The sequence below is a fragment of the Pteropus vampyrus genome, unplaced genomic scaffold (assembly GCF_000151845.1).
Source record: "Pteropus vampyrus isolate Shadow unplaced genomic scaffold, Pvam_2.0 Scaffold87, whole genome shotgun sequence".
Taxonomy (NCBI): domain Eukaryota; kingdom Metazoa; phylum Chordata; class Mammalia; order Chiroptera; family Pteropodidae; genus Pteropus; species Pteropus vampyrus.
Window position 1 is genome coordinate 208,329 of NW_011888868.1, and position 20,728 is coordinate 229,056.

Sequence of the window (20,728 nt, forward strand, 5' to 3'; positions counted from 1 at the left end):
GTGATAATAAGCTGGAATTAGAGAGGAAAGAGGAGCCCCAGGATGGCTGTGTGAAGGGAGAATAATGGGTGGGAGCCAGCTGAGGAGAGGGGCTGAGAAATCTCATGAGTGCGTGTGCGTGTATGTGTGCATGTGTATGTGTGCATGTATGTGTGTCCACACCTGTACCAGCCCAGTGTCCTTGGCATAATCTGCCTAGGGGTGCCTTAGGGCCAGGTGGCTGGACAAAGTTCACATGGGTTTGTGTGCCCTGCTTCTCCCGCAGGAGCAGCTGGCTGACCTCAAGGAAGACCTAGACAGGGACGACTGTAAGCAGGAGGCCGAGGTGGTCATCTATGAGACCAACTGCCACTGGGAGGACTGCACCAAGGAGTATGACACCCAGGAGCAGCTGGTGCATGTAAGCCTCTAAACTGCAGTGCCAACCCAGGGCAAAGCCCAGACCACATGGAGCCCCCAGCCTTCCAGACCTCTGTTGGAGAGAAAGGGCTCTAGGAGATGCCCTGGGCCACATCCTGTGCAAGTGGGAGGCGTGATTATTTACCTGTGCTCTGCCTATTTCTAAAAGGGAGCTTACGAATACATATGGAGTATAATAAGAGATTAAAATAAAAATAAGAAAATGAGAAAATTAGAGGAAAAGGAACAAAAAAGATGCCAGGAGTCAAGTTAGTATGAAAATACCCAAGTCCTCTGAGCTATACTTCACATATAAATCTATTTTCTGAGCTTTCTAGCAAACAATGCAAAGAGGAAAATAAGGTTAGTTAAACCAGCCGGTGTCCATAAGGTAATAACAAACCTGACCCTGAAACCTAAAAGAAGTTTCTCCCATGGAGGAAGGAGTCGGTGATTTCCTCCTTGAGACCATTCTCAGAGACCCAGTACACACAGGTGCAGATGGGTGTTTATACCCATATCAGAGCAAGGGCTGCTTAAAAATGCCTGGGTACTGACAGATCAAGAGACCAGAGGAAGCCACAGAAGTTGGGTGTGCCCTTCAGGTTATGTCATTGGTCCCCACTGTAAACTCTTCTACAGCAGCATCCATTGCGACTGTAGTCGGGGGCAGTTTATGCAGTGGGAAGAGCAGGAGCGGGGGCTCAGCATGGGAGGCACCTGTCTTTGAACCTGGCTCCACTACAGCAAGCTGAGTTCTGAACAAGTCACTTAACTTCTGTGATCCTCAGTTTCTTCTCATGTAGAAGAGGAGGGAATCCTATCCCACAGGAGGGTAGAGATTGAATGTGATACCAACATAAGCACTTAGCAAAGAGCGAGCAGCATTCCATACATGGTAGCTCCCTCCTTCCTCCTTCTCCCTGTTCCCCCTGCCAGTCTTGAGTATTTCTAAGTCCAGAAAAGAATTTAAATTCAAGAATAAGCCCCCATTCCATCTCAACACACACTCCTTTGTTAAGGAGTATCTGTAAAGATGAACTCTACAGTAAATTAGCATTTCAAATGCTGGGTAGACTAGAGACACAGACACACACACACACACACACAGACACACACACACACACACACACACACACACACACACACACACACACACACACGGCATGTACCATTCCCATCCAGAAGCCACCACAAACAAGATTCCTTCTCCCCAGCACTGTGAACTCAGCATTTAGAACATCACCCACTCCCTCTGCTTCTGCTATTTGTGTGACTTGCTCTCCAATACTGTAGGTTTCTTTTGTGTTTTGGTTTTTCTTTTCCCATTTTCAGCCTAAAATTTCCCAGCAAACCATTGCAGCTGACATAGAACCTGTGAAGCGAGGTCTTCTCTAATCCCTCTGGAATCTAACATAATTTTCCAACCTGTGCCACCTCCTTGGGTCAGTGAGTCCAAGATGGAGAAGGGGCATGGGAGCTATGAGTTGTAGGACAGATCAGATTCCATTGGAAGACAAGAGAAGGGACAGCATCCAGGTCCGGGAGAGGGCACAGGCAGAGGAGTGGAGACCAGGACCTAAGCGACGTGCTCAGTGATGAGTGGGCCCATCCCAAAGAGTAGGGAGGGAATTCCTCCAATAAAGGCAGAAAGGTCCAGTGTGGGAAGGAAGGCTTCAGCTGCAGGCTTCTATCTGTGCCCAAGACTGTCACTGCAGATGTAGGTGATTGCCTCCATTTGACCCTGAAAAGGGCAGGCTCCTGTGAGAGGGGAGCCAGGCCCCTCTGCCCAGCTCTGTCTCTCTGCTCCCTGGGAAAATAAATGGTGGCCAGCACCCAAGCGAACTGGAGCCTCCCAGTCGATTATTAACAATTCGTTGCTAAGTAAACCAATTAGCAAAAAAATGAAAGACGTTGTCAGGACACATTTCTATCATTTGAAAAGCTTTAAAAATCGAAAGTGAGGCTAATATGATAAGATTTCCCTGGAAATTCAAAATGTAGGTTTCACTTGCTGCAACCCTGGCATTTGCATGCATGACATTTGGGCCCATTACTCACAGTATGAGGGCCAGTGGTTTTCTGTGTTTCAGAGTGAGGTGCTGCCAGTGCCTAGATGCTCAGCTCTCAGACAGCCTTGTAGGCTGCAAAGATCTATAGTAGCACCGTCCAGTAGGAGGACACTGCAAGCCATTGTGCCAGTCACATGTGTGATTTTACATTATGTAGGAGCACATGTAAAAAAGAAATTAATTTTAATAATATATTTAACCTAATATATCTAAAATATTATCATTTCAACATGTAATCAATATAAAACAAAATATTGAAATATTTTACTTCTTTTCTTTTTCCATTCTCAGTCTTTGAAACAGATATGTTTACACTTACAGCCCATCCCAGTTGGGAGCACCCACATTTCAAAGACTCAAAGCACAAGTGACAAGTAGCTACTGTACTGGGCAGCACAGGTCAAGAGGTTGTGGGAGGAAGTGAAATTGGACAGGGAACTGAGAACAGAGAGAATGAGATGAGGCTAGAGAGAATGGGTCTCCAAGACCTGAACATTCTGCCCTTCTCATCACCCTGTGAAGTGGACCCAGAGTGACTCACAACTCGCACACCGGCAGGACACTACCTTGAACAAAGAGGGAGATGGAAGGGGAAGGATGGGACCTAGACGGGACTTCAGGAGGCTCCCTGGTGGCCTTTAGAGAGAAGCCCCAGTGGAAGAGGAAGCAGGAGGACTCTTTCACTTTACTGTGTAGAGTGACTAATACCACCTATTTCTACTCCCTGGGTAAATAAGCAACCCAAAAGATTAGGGACTAAGTCCTGGAGGCCCCACACACGTATCAACACACCCCAAGTTCAGGGGCAGTAATGCCCCTGCTCCAGTGAGGACTGAAGCCTTCAGTTAAATAATCGATGCAAGTGACTAAAATCCAAAGGGTCTACCTGGGGCTGCTTGCTCTACCTGTGACAGAAAGCCTCACTGGCCTGTGGCTCCACATCACAGGAGAAACTACTCCAGGCGTCACACAGGTGTTAGACCAGGACAAAGGCCAGAAGATGTGGGTGCAAGGAGTGGGAAAAATAGAAAAGTTAGCCTCCATATTCTTGGCCAGGGCAGTGCTGGCTGGGACGGGTCTGAGAACCACCTTCCAGAGAAGGCCGTTTGCCATAAATTCCAAGATTCGCCTGAGATGGATCCACTTGCCTGACAAGCAGGGCTCGCACTGCCAGGCTGCCGGGTCAGTTGCACTGTCTTTGGCTATCCTGCTTACTCTCCTGGGCCATTTTGTCTCAGGTGCAGCATTGCACAGTGCCCAGAGCCCATTGACAGGGTCAGAATCTCACTTACTGCCCAGGCACTGGGCGATTTAATAATCTGGACCTTTGTGAAAAGGGTTATTGCAAGGGTCCCCACCCGCCAGGCCGCGGACTGGTACCGGTCTGTGGCCTGTTAGGAATCAGGCTGCACTGCAGGAGGTGAGTGGCGGATGAGTGAGTGAAGCTTCATCTGTATTTGCAGCCGCTCCCAGCACTAGCATCACTGCCTCAGCTCCACCTCAGATCATCGGGCATTAGAATCTCATAGGAGCACTGGTCCCTGGTGCCAAAAAGGTTGGGAACCACTGAGTTATTGTCAAAAATAGAGATGAGGATGCATTTACATTTCTATTATAATAAAAAATTTAATTTAAAAATCTCTGGAACAATAGGGACAAGCTCAGGAGAGGCTTCTCATGCACCCACTATGCGCATGCCTGCCTCGCTGCAGTTAATTAGTACCTACTGTTTGCAGCCCAGGAGCATATACCAGAGCCTAGAGCCCAGTCCAGGGTGAGCGGGATGCCTTTGACCATCATAGATGGTCACTTTGATGACTAATTGGAAAATGCGGGAGAGACATTAGCACACAGTACATCTTCACTTAGTGGCCGCTAATGATAACTCATGAGGAGGTGTGGCTTGGCATAGAGATGTGGTCTTGTTGGGTGGGTGGTCTGCACATAGTGGGTGGTGGTCTGTGGGGAGGGTGGTGGTCTGCACACACTAGGTCGGGGGCCGGGCTCACTTCTATGGACTTGTTCCTGGCAGCATATCAACAATGAGCACATCCACGGGGAGAAGAAGGAGTTTGTGTGCCGCTGGCAGGCCTGCACGCGGGAGCAGAAGCCCTTCAAGGCGCAGTACATGCTGGTGGTGCACATGCGCCGGCACACAGGCGAGAAGCCCCACAAGTGCACAGTAAGTGGGCCCTCGGAAACAGCCCTGCCTCATGCAGTGTCTATAGGGCCAGCCTCACTGGCCAGGTGGGTGGGTCATGGCTGACCACAGAAAACCTGGGTGGAATGGGCCACAGCAGCGGCCCTGGGACAGGCCTTGCCCATGGGTCATCAGTCTGCTCCTTCCCTAGGCCTTCTGCTTGTCTTGGTCCTCAAGGCCCCTTGGCTGTCTGTTGTCCCAGAACTTTGACTTACTCTCTTTCAGGGAGTATAACTACAGTAGGGATGTGCTGGTTTTCTATATGACTGTGAACACCAAAGCACAGCTGTACTTCCACAGTTCACGTGGCTGGGTGACCTCAGAAAGAGGAGCTGGCTTGATAGCACACTGAAGTCTGGCCCCCGCAGAGAAAAGCTCCACTGGTGACTTGCAGCTTCAGCAATGATGGGTTAAAAAATCTCTATGGATGAGTTAAAAAAAGGAAGAAGAAATGAACACAAGACATTTTAGAAAACCTCCCTTATGGAGTCAACAGGATCTGTGGCTGAAATTAGTGAGACCCTTTTTTTAACACACAGAAACTGATCTTTCTTTAAAAGTGGAGCTGGTCTAGTGATGCACTGATGTGGCTGCCACTATAACCTATGGGAACTCTTCTTTTTGAATTGCCATATTTCATAAATTCTGAGACATTTTAATATCTCTGAAGTCAGGCTGTCTTAAAATGGGTGGTGGTCCAGGGTTCAATGAAATATGCTACTTTGGTTAGCAAGTTATATTTTTAATGGAGATAAATTTCATATGCTATAAAGTTCACCACTTTTTAAAAAAAAAAATGTACAATTCAGTGATTTTTAGTATAGTCACAAATTTGTGAATTACTAGCAAATTCCAGAATATTCTCATATTCCCGAATAGAAACTTCATACCTATTAACGGCCACTTCCTATTCTCTTTTTCCTCCATTCCCTGACAACCACTGATCTTCCTATCTCTATGAATTTGCATGTTCTGGACAGTTTATAAAAATGAAATTATACGATGTGTAGGTTTTGTGCCTGACTCTATTTACATAGCATGTTTTCAAGATTCATTCACGTTGTAGCATGTATCGGCTCTTTATTTCTTTATATAACTAAATGATATTCCATTGTATGAGAGAGATCCTAGTTTTTTAATATATTCATCAGTTGATGGATATTTTCCTTGTTTTCCCTTTTTGGCTATTATGAATATGCTTCTAGGAACATTTGTGTACAAGTTTTTGTGTGGACCTATTTTCAGTTCTTTTGTGTATGCACCTAGAATAGAATCGCTGGGTCATATGATAACTCCTACGTTTAACTTTCTGAGGACTAGCCAGGCTGATTTACAAAAAGGCTGCATGATTTTATATTTTCACCAGCAATGTGTGAGGGTTCTGATTTCTCCACAACCTTGTTGGCACATGGGCTGTCTTTTGGTCATAGTTGTCATAGTGGATGCGAAGTGGCATCTCATTATGGTTTTGATTAGCATTTCCCTAATGACAGATGATGTTGAGTATCTTTTCATGTGCTTATCAGCCTTTTAATATACCTTCTTTGGAGAAATGTCTACTCAAATATTTTGCCCATTTTTAAATCGAGTTATTTGTCTTTATTGTTCAATTGTAGCGGTTTTCTAGACCCTTATCATATATGTGCCTCACAAATATTTTCTCTCATTCTGTGGGTTTTCTTTTCATTTTCTTGATAGTTCCTTTGAAGCACAAAAGTTTTAAATTTTGACAAAATCCAATTTTTTAATTGCTTGAGCTTTCGGCGTCATATCTAAGAAACCATTGCCTAATCTAAGGTCACGAAGATTTACCCCTATGTTTTTTTCTGAGTTTTATAGTTTATAAATATATAGTTTTATTTACATATATATAAATTTAATATGTACACATAATCTTATAGGGTAACTCTTTCATTTGGGTCTTTAAACCATATGGAGTCAATTTTTTTATATGGTGTGAGATAAGGGTCCAACTTCATTCTTTGGCATATGGTTTTGCAGTTGTCCCAATCCTATTTGTTAAAGAGACAGTTCTTTCTTCATTGAATGGTCTTGGTACCCTTGCTGAAAATGATTTAGCCCTATATATATGAGTTTGTTTTTGAACTCTTACTCTATTTCATTGACCTCCACGTCTGTCCTTATGCCAGTAGCACACAATCTTGATTACCATAATTATACAGTAAGTTTTGAAATTGGGTGGTGTCAGTCCTCCAAATTTGTCCTCCTTTTGCAAGATTGTGTTGGCTCTTCTGCATCCTTTGCAGGAAGTTATTTTCTTAACATCCTGAGTTGTAGCAAACCATAGCCCTCTGATATGAGCTGTGAATTGCAAAACAGATAAAAGGCATTTGGAGCCAAGTGCACTCAGTCAGACTGGTCAGGAATAAAGGGGAGGATGCTGAGACCGAGACAGCTCCTGCTGGGGTTCACATGTCATTCTGAGGGCAATTTCCAAAAGCACATTGGGTGCAACTGCAGTATCTTTAAAATAGGTGCAGAATCTCCTACAATAACCCTTCTTCTCTCCCTCTCTCTCCGCCACTCTCTCATGCCTTTCTTCCTTTTTTTCTTGCCAAAAATGTTTCTTTTCATCGGGCAGTAAATACTAGGGACACAGAAATGAGCAAGACCTAAAAGATCTTGCTCTCATGGAGCTTGTATCCTAGTGGGAAGCCAGATAACAAAAATATTAAGATCATTATAAATTGTGTGAGGGAGCATAAAGGGAAAAAGGTAATTATTATGATTGATAATATTAGAGAAATGCTCTCAGAGGAGATTACCTAAAAAATTGAGAAGAAGTGAGCCACTCCAGGGCCAGGGAAGGTGGGGGTAGGGGAAAAGCTCTAGCCAAAGGGGACCATGTGGGCAAAGGCCTCACACCTGGAAGAACTCAGTGGGGTCAGGGAACTCAAAGGAGATCAGCACAACCAGAGAGAAGGTGAGGGCGGCTGGCTTCCTCAAGGCCGTGGGGGACTCTGGATTTTTTTTCAGCGCATTTTGATGCGCAGAAAAGTTCTAATCAGGGAGGGACATTAGGAAACAGTTAGAAATAATAGATTCAAAGTTTTTAATGATATGGGAAGATTCTCAAAGTGTGCTGTTGATTTTAACAAACAGAATACCTAACTAAATAATATGTTCCCAATTTTGGTTTAAAAAAGTGTGGGGATAAATTGCAAAGCCACCAGAATGAGACTTAATTGGATGTCAGCTGTAGCTGTCCTACATGCAATGGTTTTCATTTTCTTCTCTGTAGTTTTCAGTCCTTTCCAAGTTTTCTAGAGTGATCATGTGTCAATTTCATGTTCAGAGAGGAAAGTAGATGTTATTATTGAAGTACACACTCCTGGGTGCACCGGTGAGATGGAGCAGATGGGGGGCTGGGGAAGAGGCAGTATCCGGCCCGAGGTCAGGCTCCTGCATTGGATCTGAGGCACCTTTACTGACCAAACCCGCCTCTTCCCAGTTTGAGGGCTGCTCGAAGGCCTACTCTCGCCTGGAGAACCTGAAGACGCATCTGCGATCCCACACCGGGGAGAAGCCATACGTGTGTGAGCACGAGGGCTGCAACAAGGCCTTCTCCAACGCCTCTGACCGCGCCAAGCACCAGAACCGCACCCACTCCAATGAGGTACCCGAGTGGGGTGTGCACAGGGTGTGTGCATGGCCCACTGACAGATGCATAAACGCATCATCACCCCATGGCTTCTAGACATCTGTAGGCTAGGTGGCCAACTGCCAGGTGCCCCTCCTCACCACTGACCCACTGTCTGAGCTCAGCACCCAGTGGCAGGTTGCTGCTCCCACAGCCTAGGCAGCTGGCTAGGACATGCACTAACTTCTAGTCCTAATCCTGGTCCTGGTCCTGCTGAATCTGTGAGCCCCTTGCTGATGGGACACTATACCCACCTCCCAGTCCCAGTCCAACTGATCAAATACTGTCACTCAGGTAGACTCAGGAAAGAACATTTCTAAAAGCTTAGATACACTTTGGACCCCAAAGAGATTTGCCCCAAATGCTTATAAGAAGTTAGAGGAATTCGTAAAGGTATCTGAACCCCTCAGAGTCTCTACAGACAAGAGCTGGACTTGGAGAAGGGTGTGTGTGTGTGTGTTAGTAAGTGTATGCATGCAGACATGGCGCATATGTGTATGTATTATGTGGACGTATGTGGGTATGTATTTGTAAGCATATGTATATATGTGATTGTACATGTACACATGCATGTGTGTATGTGTGTGCTTGTATGTATTGAGTGTGTGTAGATGCGTGTGTAAGGATGTATACACATGTGAATGTGCATGTATGTATGTGGGTGTGGGGGGAGTGTATATGAGCTTAGGACTGAGGTTCAGAAATCCTGGATTCTCATTCCGGGTGACTTGGAACCAGCTTCTTTGTCTCTCCGAATGTGTCTTTCCTCATCAGAGAGCTCAGGGTTCTAATGCTGTCTCACAGGTGTAACAGGTAATACACTCACTACTGATATCAAAAATCTCAGTGCCCTGGTCACAGGGGAGGCAACATTGTATTCACACCAGGCTCTGTGTCCCCAGTCTCTGATCTATGTCCCCAGTTTGTGGAGGAGTCTCCCTTAACCATGTGCTTACCCACTGGAAAAGGTGGCCGGCAAAGTTGGTGGGGCGGGTTCCTGCTGCCCTGGGGCTGGTGTGGTTCTATCCAGAGAGCATGGCTGCAAACAGGCTGAACACCTTCTGACTGCCAGTTAGGCTCTGCTGAAGGAAGTGGCATGGCTTCAGGAGAATGAGGAATGTGCCCAGTCTGAGTTTGTCTTCATGTCCCATCCATCATGCTGCCTGCTTCTCTTCCCAGAAACCCTATATCTGCAAGATCCCAGGCTGTACCAAGCGATACACGGACCCAAGTTCTCTCCGGAAGCATGTGAAAACAGTGCACGGCCCAGATGCTCATGTCACCAAGAAGCAGCGCAACGATGTGCACCTCCGGGCCCCGCTGCTCAAGGAGAATGGGGACAATGAGGCCAGCACCGAGCCCAGTGGCCGGGGCTCTGAGGAGAGCGCTGAGGCCAGCAGCACCAGCCAGGCCGTGGAGGACTGCCTTCACGTCAAAGCCATCAAGACCGAGAGCTCCGGGGTAAGCAGAGTTGGGCAGCAGAGGCCCAAGTCCATGCCCTGCAGGAGGCCAAACCCAGCAGGCAAGGGCAGTTCCATAGCCCGACCTGGGGCCCAGAGCCCCAACTGCTGCTGTGGGCTGTACCCCAGGCTCCCCTACTATAAGTGCGCAATGTTGTCCCTCCTCTCTCCGGTTGGATTTTTCCTCCCTTCACCACCTTGGGCCTCCCATAGAACCTGCCTTGTGCCAGGTCCCAGTCTGTTGGACAGGGTATAAGTAATGGGGGTGTCTGCTCCCATGTGATCAGTCTTTGACGGGACATGGGTGGTTCCTGGTGTCTGCCTTTCCAACCAGCACCAGTCACCCCAGCTGATCCCCTTTCCTCTGTCCTGTCTCTGAGTCCTTGCCCCTCTGGTCTCTACTCCTTTTGTTCTAACCACCTGTTCTTTGTCTCCACCTCTTTTTCCCGACTGTACCTCCCCTAAGGATAGACGGTACTGAGGTGAGCAGAGAGGTCGGTGGGGGTGTGGGCGGGCAGGCGTGAGTGAGGGTGGGCTGGGTGCCTGTCCAGGATGCAGGAAGGTGGGTTTGGATAGGTAAACAGCAGGCGCTGCAGGTGGGACCATCGGAACGGGCAAAGGCTGGCAGCAGGAGTCAAGCTGGCAGGTGCGGGAGCAAGTGGTAGAGACCAAGATGACATGGGGGACAAGGCAGAGTGGAGGTGTGAGTTAGGGCTTTCAGGGATGGAAGAACTGACCTATAGAGGGTCTTCAGTGCCGGACTGAGGAATGTCGGGTGGTACATGAGCGGAATGGAGCATTGCAGCTTCCTAAGGAAAGGTACAGAATTGGGGACATTCAGCCTAGAAATGAGACCAGAAGTGCCACATCCAACATAAGCCTCATTTGGGCTCAGATCCTGGGTTCTGTGGAGTTCTGCACTGTCCATATGTGCCATGAGCTCCCAGCCCCACCTCCACCCTGACCCAGAGGGAGGGCTGATTTGGTGGCCATTTAGGCAAGGGCTGCATCCAGCAGTTCTGCCTCCCTGCTCGTCCTTTCCCTTTGCAACAACCTGCCCCTGGCCTGTTGAGAAGGCATCGAATCAGTAGGCTTTCATTGTTCCTTGCTTCACTGTGGGCACATCACAGTTGTTGGGAATGCTTAAGTACCTTTTTTCATGTCAACCTCATGCGACTGTGGCAGCCTCTTTGGGCACAGCTTCAAAGTGGCCACATGTTGAAAGCTCAGCAGGTAGGGCTCTGGCCCAGATGCCATCTGGGAGAGCTTAGGAGCACGGGGTGGGGTTAAGAGGGGCTGACAGTAACTGGATGTCTTCTATATGCCGGATGCTTTCCATCCATCCACTAACGCTGTCCCACAGGCAGTTCAGGTTCATCGTATAGTTGGAGAAGCTGAGGTTTAGACAAGCAATGCTCTGAATGCTCCTCCATACAGGAGCTTCGGTCCAGCCCCCGGGTGTGCAAGGGTGCATAGTGATTGCGGAGCCAGGTGGGTTCTCACACCTCTGAGTCCGCACCTTCTCACCACATCCCCTGCAGCTGTGTCAGTCCAGCCCTGGGGCCCAGTCGTCCTGCAGCAGCGAGCCCTCTCCCTTGGGCAGTGCCCCCAACAATGACAGCGGTGTGGACATGCCTGGGAGCCTGGGAGACCTGACAGCTCTAGATGACACGCCCCCGGGGGCCGACACTTCAGCCCTGGCCAACCCCTCCACTGGTGGCCTGCAGCTGCGCCAACACCTGACCGCCATGCACCGGTTAGAGCAGCTCAAGAAGGAGAAGCTCAAGTCACTCAAGGATTCCTGCTCATGGGCCGGGCCGGCTCCACACACCCGGAACACCAAGCTGCCTCCCCTCCCGGGAAGTGGTGAGTCGGGGCCCTGGTATGTGGGCTGGGCAGGAGAGAGCCTGGGGCAGCACCCACTAGGTTCATGCCCATCAAACATCATGTGTCCTCTCACTGGATGCCCACAATAGGATAGCTCTTACCAGCCCATTGCACAGATTAGGAAACTGAGGTCCAGAGAGGTAAAAGTGCCTCACTCAGATCAATAGCAGAGCTGAGACTTAAGTCAGGCTTGAGTAGCTGCAAAGCCCATGCTATTTCAACTACACCATGCTGCATTCTTTAACCCCCTAAAAACAGGCAGACCCCACTCACATCATCGTCTTCCCCGTAAGTCATTCAGTCACTTATCAGGCACAAATGCCCCAGGCAGGAGTGATATGCCAGTCCCTGTGGTTAGAAGGAGCAGATAGTGAAAAGGCCATGCCACTGGAGTTACAGTCACCCAAAGAATGAGCCAAATAGCACTGAGGACAGAGCTCGGTGTAGAGCTATACATAGGAGGAAGAAAGCATGTCAACTGGGGAAGGGAAGGGAGGACTTCATGAAGGAGGCAGCCCTGTGTTCAGCCTCAGGAGGTGTTGATCAAGCCTTTGAGATATAAGGAAGTTTCACCAAGCACTTCTTGTGTGCTGCCCCTGTGCCAAGCAGTATGCTGGTAGGCACCAGGCACACTGGGGCACTAAGCATCTAGGCTGCCCTCCAGGGACTGACAGCCCAGTGTGGACCAATAGGACTGGATTATTGAGACATGGACACTGTACCATCCAGCTCTCTCCTGAAGGGAGGACTTGTTGACCCAGCTGTTGAAGGAACTGCTAGCAGATGGCCTTCAACTCTCAGCCTCTTACAGAGATCACCAGGACTGCTGACAGCTGCTTCATCCAAGGTCATCTCTTCCCAGGGTGGCTAACATCCAATGACTGATCACTGCAGGGGTGTAAAGGCCTTTTGAGGCCCAAAGCTCCCCCTGAGGTCAGCAGGTGCTGTTGTTGGGCCTGCATCACTGCTCATTTCTCCCTAGCCATTCTACTGTCTTTCCTCCCTTCTGTGGATATGGGTCTCTGGGCCCTCCCAAAAAACAGCCTGCTCAGTAAACCCAGTCCTAGGGAGCCCAACTGGCAGCCCCCATTCACAGATGGTAATGGTACAGGGAGGCTGTGGCCAGGGCCCTCCAGGGCTCTTCTCAATAACTCAGTCAGTCCTAGGAAGAGGACATTGTATCCACAGCTGGAAAAAAACCGGGACCGGATGTAATGAGAATTCAGGGCCGCCAGACAATGCGAGAGCCAAGACAGGGGTCAGGCCTTCTGGCTTCCACTTGCCTATCCTTAGCAATAAGGGTCACCATGTATTCACTTACTGTTCCTTCTTCCTCCTTCCATTCAGAAATCACTAATTGAGTGTCTCCTCTATCTTAGGCCCTGTTCAAGGGCTCCAGGTTCTAGGGCTTCAGGTATGCAGACTGTCTGGTCACAGCAGGCAGAGCACCCCATCCCTAACCCCAGTCCCCCCGCCCCCACCGTGCTGACCCTTCTCTTTTCCCACAGGCTCCATCCTGGAAAACTTCAGCAGCGGCGGGGGCGGCAGGCCGGTAGGACTGCTGCCAAACCCACGGCTGTCGGAGCTGTCTGCAGGCGAGGTGACCATGTTGAGCCACCTACAAGAGCGCCGCGACAGCTCCACCAGCACGGTCAGCTCGGCCTACACCGTGAGTCGCCGCTCCTCCGGCATCTCGCCGTACTTCTCCAGCCGCCGCTCCAGCGAGGCCTCACCTCTGGGCGCAGGTCGCCCGCATCATGCCAGCTCTGCCGACTCCTACGACCCCATCTCCACCGATGCGTCACGGCGCTCAAGTGAGGCCAGCCAGTGCAGCGGCGGCGGCGCAGGGCCGCTCAGCCTGACTCCGGCGCAGCAGTACAGCCTGCGGGCCAAGTATGCAGCGGCCACAGGCGGGCCGCCCCCGACGCCGCTGCCAGGCCTGGAGCGCGGGAGTCTACGGGCCCGGCTGGCACTGCTGGATATGCCCGAGCGTGCCTTGGGACCCCGGAGAGGCAGCGGCGGGCCGGTCTATGGCCATGCGGGGCCTGCGCCCGCCTTCCCTCACGAGGCTCCGGGAGGCGGGGCGCGGCGGGCCAGCGACCCAGTGAGGCGGCCCGACGCCCTGGCTCCCCCACGGGTGCAGCGCTTCCACAGTGCCCACGATGTGAACCCCACACCGCTGCCACTCTGTGCCCCCGAGAGGCGCAGCCTCCGCCTGCAGGGTCCCATTAGCACCGATGGCAGCCTGACCCGCAGTGTCTACTCCCCCCGGCCGCCCAGCATCAGCGAGAACACGGTGATGGAGGCCATGGTGGCAGGGACAGACAGTGCAGGGCCTGAGGGCAACCTCGTGCTGCCCGAGGACGACCTTGTGCTGCCCGATGACGTGGTGCAGTACATTAAGGCGCATGCCAGTGGCGCCTTGGATGAGAGTGCCCCGCAGGTATATCCTCCGGAAAGCACTTGCTTCTCTGAGCACTCCAAATTGCCTAGCCCGGGGCTGCACGGCCAGCACAGGATGGTGGCTCCGGACTCCAACATGGGCCCCTCTGCCCCGGTGCTGGGAGACTGCCAGCTGGGCTATGCGGCCTCCTCTAGCCTAAACAAAAACAGCATGCCTGTGCAGTGGAATGAGGTGAGCTCTGGCACCATGGACGTCCTGGCCACGCAGGTGAAGCCTCCAGCTTTTCCACAGGGCAACCTGGCTGTGGTACAGCAGAAGCCAACCTTCAGCCAGTACCCAGGTTATAGTCCACAAGGCCTGCAGCCGAGCCCTGGGGTCCTGGAGAGCACACAGTCACACCTTCAGTCTTGCAGTGGAGCCCCCTCCACATCCAGGGTAAATTATATGCAGCAGCTGCGGCAGCCAGGAACGGGTGGCCAGTGTTCCAGTATGACCGCCACTCTGAGCCCTCATACCACCTACGGTCAAGCCCACCCCCAGCTGAGCTCCAGTACCATGGGTAGGGCCCTGAACCAGTTCCCCCCATCTTGCAGCAACCTGTCAGCCAAGCCAGGCCACCTGGGGCTCCCCCAGCAAATGGAAGTTGCTCCCGACCCTACCATGGTGGGTAGCAGCCGCAGGGAATTTGGGGTTCCCAATTCCACCCTGGCTGGGATGGTGCCATCTCACCCAGCCCAGAGCTACCCACAGCAGAGCCATCACCTGACAACCTCCATGAACCAGGAGAGCTACCGCCAGGGCCCCAGCCATCTGCCTTCCCACCAGCCTGGCTTCATGGAGCTCCAGCAGGGCACAGTTGGGCTGGCTGGATCAAGCTTTGGCCTAGTGCAACCCCGGCCACCCCCTGAGCCCAGCCCTGCTGGCCGCCACCGTGCGGTACGTGCTGGGCAGCAGCTCGCCTATGCCAGGGCTACTGGCCATGCCATGGCTGCTGTGTCAGCCAACCAGGAGATGGCAGAGTCTGTGCCCAAGGGAGCGATGGCCACCATGGTGTCTCTGCCTCCTCAGCTGCCCCCACAGGACCCAGGTGAGGCCCAGGACCACAACATGCTCTACTACTATGGCCAGATCCACATGTATGAACAGAATGGAGGCCTAGAGAACCATGTAGGCTGCCAGGTTATGAGGCCCCAGCCACCGCAGCCACAGGCCTGCTCGGAGAGCATCCAGTCTCAGCCCTTGCCCTCACCAGGGGTCAACCAGGTATCCAGCACTGTGGACTCCCAGCTCCTGGAGGCCGCCCAGATTGATTTTGATGCCATCATGGATGACGGCGATCACGCCAGCTTGCTGTCGGGCACCCTGAGCCCCAGCCTCCTCCACAGCCTCTCCCAGAACTCCTCCCGCCTCACTACCCCCCGGAACTCCCTGACTCTGCCCTCCATCCCCACGGGCATCAGCAATATGGCCGTCGGGGACATGAGCTCTATGCTCACCAGCCTGGCCGAGGAGAGCAAGTTCCTGAACATGATGACCTAAGGCCCCAGCCCCTGGTGCTGAGTGGACCCAGAGGAACCATCCATTCCCAGAGCATAGGACTGTCGTCCCTTTCATCTTTTTCCAAAATAGTATTAATAGGTCCGAGGGAGTTTGCCAATTGCTGGTTCAGACCAGAAATGCTTTAAGGGCAAGTTTATGTGCATCTTGTCTGGCCTTCTTTTGGATTATTTTTCAGAACACTGAAAAAAATCTCAACAAGAAAAACTTGTTTACACAGTGCTTCCCACTTATGGTGTTTATAGGACCACTTTGCTCTGGCTCCTTTGCCTCTGTCATTTGGCTAATGAGGGATTGCATTGGCTAGGGCTTTCCAAGTACACAAGGAGAGAGGGTAGAAGAACCACATTTGGGTTTGGATCTGAAAGCCATAATGGATATTCTAATCCAGGAAGATAAGCTTCTCATTCCAATGCCTACAAGGAAAAGGAATTGCTGGGCCACCAGAATTCTTTGAAGCTTAATTCTTGAGGCCTCTAACGTCCCTTGCCACAGAGGAAAAAAAAGATTTTACCTAGATGATTTGGAAGCACATCCTGATTCCAGGTTTGGTAGAACTGACATCTCTACCCTACAAAGCCAAGTTTGCAACTGGCGGACTGTCCAAGTGTATATGAATGAATAAAGTATGGGGATATTACCAGAATAAGGAAAGAAAAAATTGTAATACTAGGGGCATGCCCAAAAGCTACCCTGGCCTCTCCAGACCATGTTTACAGTGTTCATGCATGTAGAATGTAGCCCTTCCTGAAAAGGACACTTATTTCTAAATACCTCGGGGCTGCTGGAGCTGCTGTGGGTTAGGGATGGACCAAGGGGAGCCAAATGTGGGATGAGACCTCAAGAAGGTTAGAGTGCACGAGGTTCAGCCTCAGGCCACCCTGGAGGTTTCCTGTAGGAAGAGGAAGTCACATGTTTACCCAATCCTGTTTTTCCAATGCACTGTCCACCCACTTTACCACGGGAAACCCCAGGGCCCAGTAGCAGCCTCTGCTTATGTTCTTCCAGGCCATGTCCTCCACTCACCGGCAGCCCAGTGGTCTACTCCAAGCTGCAGCATGCAGTTCTAGTATCTTCTGGGTTCCCTTCCTTCTGCTCTCGTTCATTTTAGAGAATGATGGCATGCATGGTGTTTTCGCTGAAGGCAAGAGGGCAAAGGAGTTGATTCCTGGGACTCAAGGACCATCACTGAACTTTCCTGTTTGGTGTGACCGAGCCCCATCCCCAAATAGAATTTGGAACTGGTGTCAGAAGACATCATGTCTTAACATACTATAGGGTGAACTGGTGCATCTTCCCCACTACACACACACACATACACACACCCTCGCCCCTTTTCCATGTGGAATTTGTGGCAACCTTGCCAAAACCAACTTTACCACTATGAGCTTGATACTGACTATCAAGGCAAGACAGGGCCATCACCTTACCTGGGCCCTTTGCATCCCAGAACATCAAATGCTATGTTAGGGTCTAAAGTCAAGGCCAAGTCCAAATAACAGCCTTGGGGCAAGTCCAGGGGTCTGGGCTCTGTGGTGGTCATTTACTCCCTGAGCTAGGATTTCACTAGCCATTCCCACACTGTATATAGTCTGTACAGAAGACATCATCCCTGAAAATATGCTAGGTGAATCATCCAGCCGAATTTGTATCTCCAAAGCATTTTTAGCTTTTTCTACATGCTATGAATTGAGATGACATGCTCAACTTGTAAATAAGTCTTTTTGTACATTAAAAAAAAGTAATTTTTTCATAATTTATTTTGTCTATCTGCTTCTTCTTTGACAGTAGTTAATGAGAACATGGGCAGTAAATTTGGTGCATTTGGACAGAAATTAGGCCGTATTTTTTCTTAGCAGTGTCAAAATTGACTATTCCACCATCGCCGAGAGATGTTTAATGCTAAGGCACTTACTGGCTGTTTGTTCGTTGTCTCTCTGGGGGTGGAGGGTGGGCAAGGTTTAGCATTTTAGTCAATATCTGGCTCTTCTTCCAGCAAGCTAGTCTGAACATCTAAGATGATGTGCCAAGAGCCATGCATACCAGATCCAGGTGTAATCCCAAACACTCCTCATGTCAGAATCCCCTCTTTGAGGGGAAATCTGATGAGCACATTTGAGTAGTTCAGGTGGGGGCTGGCAGACCCTCTATGCTCTGCTGCAGGCAAAAGGAGAGAGTCACAGCAGGCAGCTGGAGCCTCAGGATACCCAGCAACTGGCCTTGGGCTCATGGACAAGAACCATAAGCAGGGGCTCAGCCCTGGGAGGCGGCCCTGACAGATGCATAGGGAAGGCCCAGGTCTAGTAAGAGATCAATCAACCATTACAGAAATTGGGCCACTGCAGCGGAGCCAGCGAGTAGGGCATGAGGCCCGAGATGGCTCCTGAAACTGTAAGGAGTACAGGGAAGAGGGTTTTCAGGACTGGGTTAGAGGGAGTAGAAGGTACCTTCCATACTCCGTCCACCTCTCCATGAGAAAACCTTGGCACCCCGCTTGGAGCGTTTGAAGCCAAGCCACATGGAAGGTATTTAAACTCAAAACATTCTGTGGGATGTAACTAAGTGGACTGAGGAAGGGCTCTCCAGTAAATAAGCAAAGGAAACATCCAAGGAAAAGGAAATTAGCAGCTTTCCTTTCCTCAGCGCATTCCCAGAGTCTTTGCTGTGTGTCAGGGAGCCACCACTTCCCTGGGTGGTGTTTTCTGGGGGAAAGACTACAGCCAGAGTCCTACTCCTGGCCTCGCTTCTCCCAGAGGGAGGACTCACTTAGCTGTCTGCATGCTCGGGAAGAGGAACTGAGCATACCTGGTTCACCCTCTCCTCTGCCTCTCTCAAAGCCCGTCTTCGGGCTTTGTACCTTCTCTACTGCACCACATTAGGCCTCTGGAAGCATCTCTGCTCTGCTTCAGGGACAAACGTTATTCAGTGCTGCCTGAGACTGGATGAGCCGCAGTATTAAGAAGCCCATGTTGGTCATTCAGTTCAGCCACATCTTCTTTATCAATTAACTATGGCCATAATCATGCTGTATAACGATATCCACGAAGCTTCAGCACCACGTAACAATAAGCATTTATTTAGCTCCTGAATCTGGGTCAACTGGGGGTTGGCCAATCCAGGCTGGGCTGGGCTGGGCAGCTGTATGGGTCAGCTGGGGGCAGCTAATCTAGCTGGCGTGGATGGGGCAGCTTGGATTCACTCCACGTGACTCATCTAACTCCAAGACCAGGATGCTGGCTTGGGCATTGCTTTCTTGTGGCAATGGCAGAAGCACAAGAGAGCAAGCCAAAAAATGTAGGTCCTCTTTAGGCCTATGCACAGAACCAGTATACCATCAGTTTCCCTTCATTCTTTTGGCCAAAGCAAGTCACATGGCCAAACTCATCATCAGTGACATTGATAAGTGTATTCCTTCAATGAGAGTGAGAGGAAGAAAGTGAATATTTCTCAACAACAATACATATAGACAAGATTCATGTCCCTCCCACATGTTGAATCTATTCAACCAAGATCCTCAAAGTCTATCCAGTCAATCATCAGTCTCAAGGTCTGGGATTTTGTGGTCTGCATCCATTCTGGATATGGCTCTTCTTGACCCAGAGACTTAGGAGCTAAAAAGAGAAGTTTTCTGCCCTCCACGCACATACACCCAGCATACAGTGGTAGGACAGCTAGAATCGCTGCAGTTACCACTCCCATCTCAGTCAGAGGTCCACAGCATCTGAAATCCTGTGGGGCAAATGTTGCCAGCCCCTCTACTCTGGGTGGAATGTTCCTTGAGTAGCTGCAGTGCATTGTATTCTGTAGCTGTCACCGTTGGAGTGTTCTTCTTCCATCATCCCTTCAGCTTCTGAAGAGGGCATCGGAAAGTGTGCTGTCCTTGGCAGTAGAGTAACTCTTTCAACCTCTTCCTTCCAGAAAAAAGCTGGGAGCCTGAGGTCCTTTACATTTCAAACAGCCTCAATCCCCTTTACTTCACATTTACAATACATTTGCCCATTTAGCTCTCTTAGACATTGTGAGTTTTCTACATATTTGACTCCAATCTACTCTGGGCCAAAAGCCACACCCACAATTCCTTTGGTGACAGGCCTCTCTCTGTTTGATTACTGGTACCCCTTATCAGGCTATGTGGGGCCATGCCCTGAAGGTTTCTAGGCACACTGTTGTCACTGAGAGGACATTCTAAAGCCACCTTACTCTTTTCAGGGACCTTAAGACAATGGACATTACAATAGAGGGGGCACATCCTTGATTTCATTTCCACTCTGAGGTTGAGTTTCACTAGTACTGCCCTGGATTGGGTCTTTGCACCCCAGGCCAAATATTAATTTGAAGATCTTTCAGTGACTAGAAAGACTGGAGATGAGAAATAACCTTATTTTCTAGATTCTGCATGCAAATTGGCTCGCTCCTTTCTGGATTCATCTTTTACTTGCAGTACCTTATCATATATAGCTCCAAGAAGCTCATGTTCATAATACCGTGCCTGGAAACCGGCCCGCCCAATTCTACAGATTCAAAGGTGCATTTCCTCCGTCCTAAATTGCATTAGGCAATAATTGTACCAAATATTTCTTCACCACATAACACAGGTTGCCATTTTTCTTGTCATCTTTTTAACCTCTAAGTTTCCTCACTGCCCACTTCCAAACCTATGCTACGTGTGTTAGGAATTTGTTACAGCAGCCTCCCATTCCGGGGGCCATTTTCTGAATAAGTTCAATAATGCAACCTAATGAAAACCACAAAAGCTCAGAGCATACAACAACTAGCATTTATTTAACTCAGGAGTCCTCAAGTCTGCTGAGGGGAGCTTGCCTAGGGTGGGGGTGCTTAGGCAGCTTGTTCTGCTCCTGTGCCTCTTCCCCTTGGGACCAGCAGAGTCCTTAGACATATAATAGTGATGGCACAAGTACAACAGGTTAAGCAAAACACAGGAGACTTCTTAAAGCCTAGATTTGGAACAGAAAGCAAGTCACATAACTGAGTTCCAAATCAATAGAAGAGGGAAGTCCATTCTTTTCTAGAATTAGAGGAAACAAATATCTGAACAATGATCCAACCTACTGCACCCTCTAACTCAGC

General features: G+C 49.9%; 1 protein-coding gene across 1 annotated transcript in view; it reads left to right on the top strand.

Annotated features, from left to right (window-relative positions):
* The window catches only part of GLI2 (GLI family zinc finger 2), a 173,686-nt gene extending 156,286 nt beyond the window's left edge, over nt 1–17,400 (top strand). The window contains exons 7-12 of the mRNA XM_023532680.1: nt 217–400; nt 4,504–4,653; nt 8,144–8,308; nt 9,512–9,793; nt 11,334–11,658; nt 13,188–17,400. Coding sequence (XP_023388448.1) covers nt 217–400; nt 4,504–4,653; nt 8,144–8,308; nt 9,512–9,793; nt 11,334–11,658; nt 13,188–15,622 — 3,541 coding nt within the window. The 3' untranslated portion in view covers nt 15,623–17,400. The remainder of the gene's footprint in view (nt 1–216; nt 401–4,503; nt 4,654–8,143; nt 8,309–9,511; nt 9,794–11,333; nt 11,659–13,187) is intronic.
* Nucleotides 17,401–20,728: the final 3,328 nt, after the last annotated feature.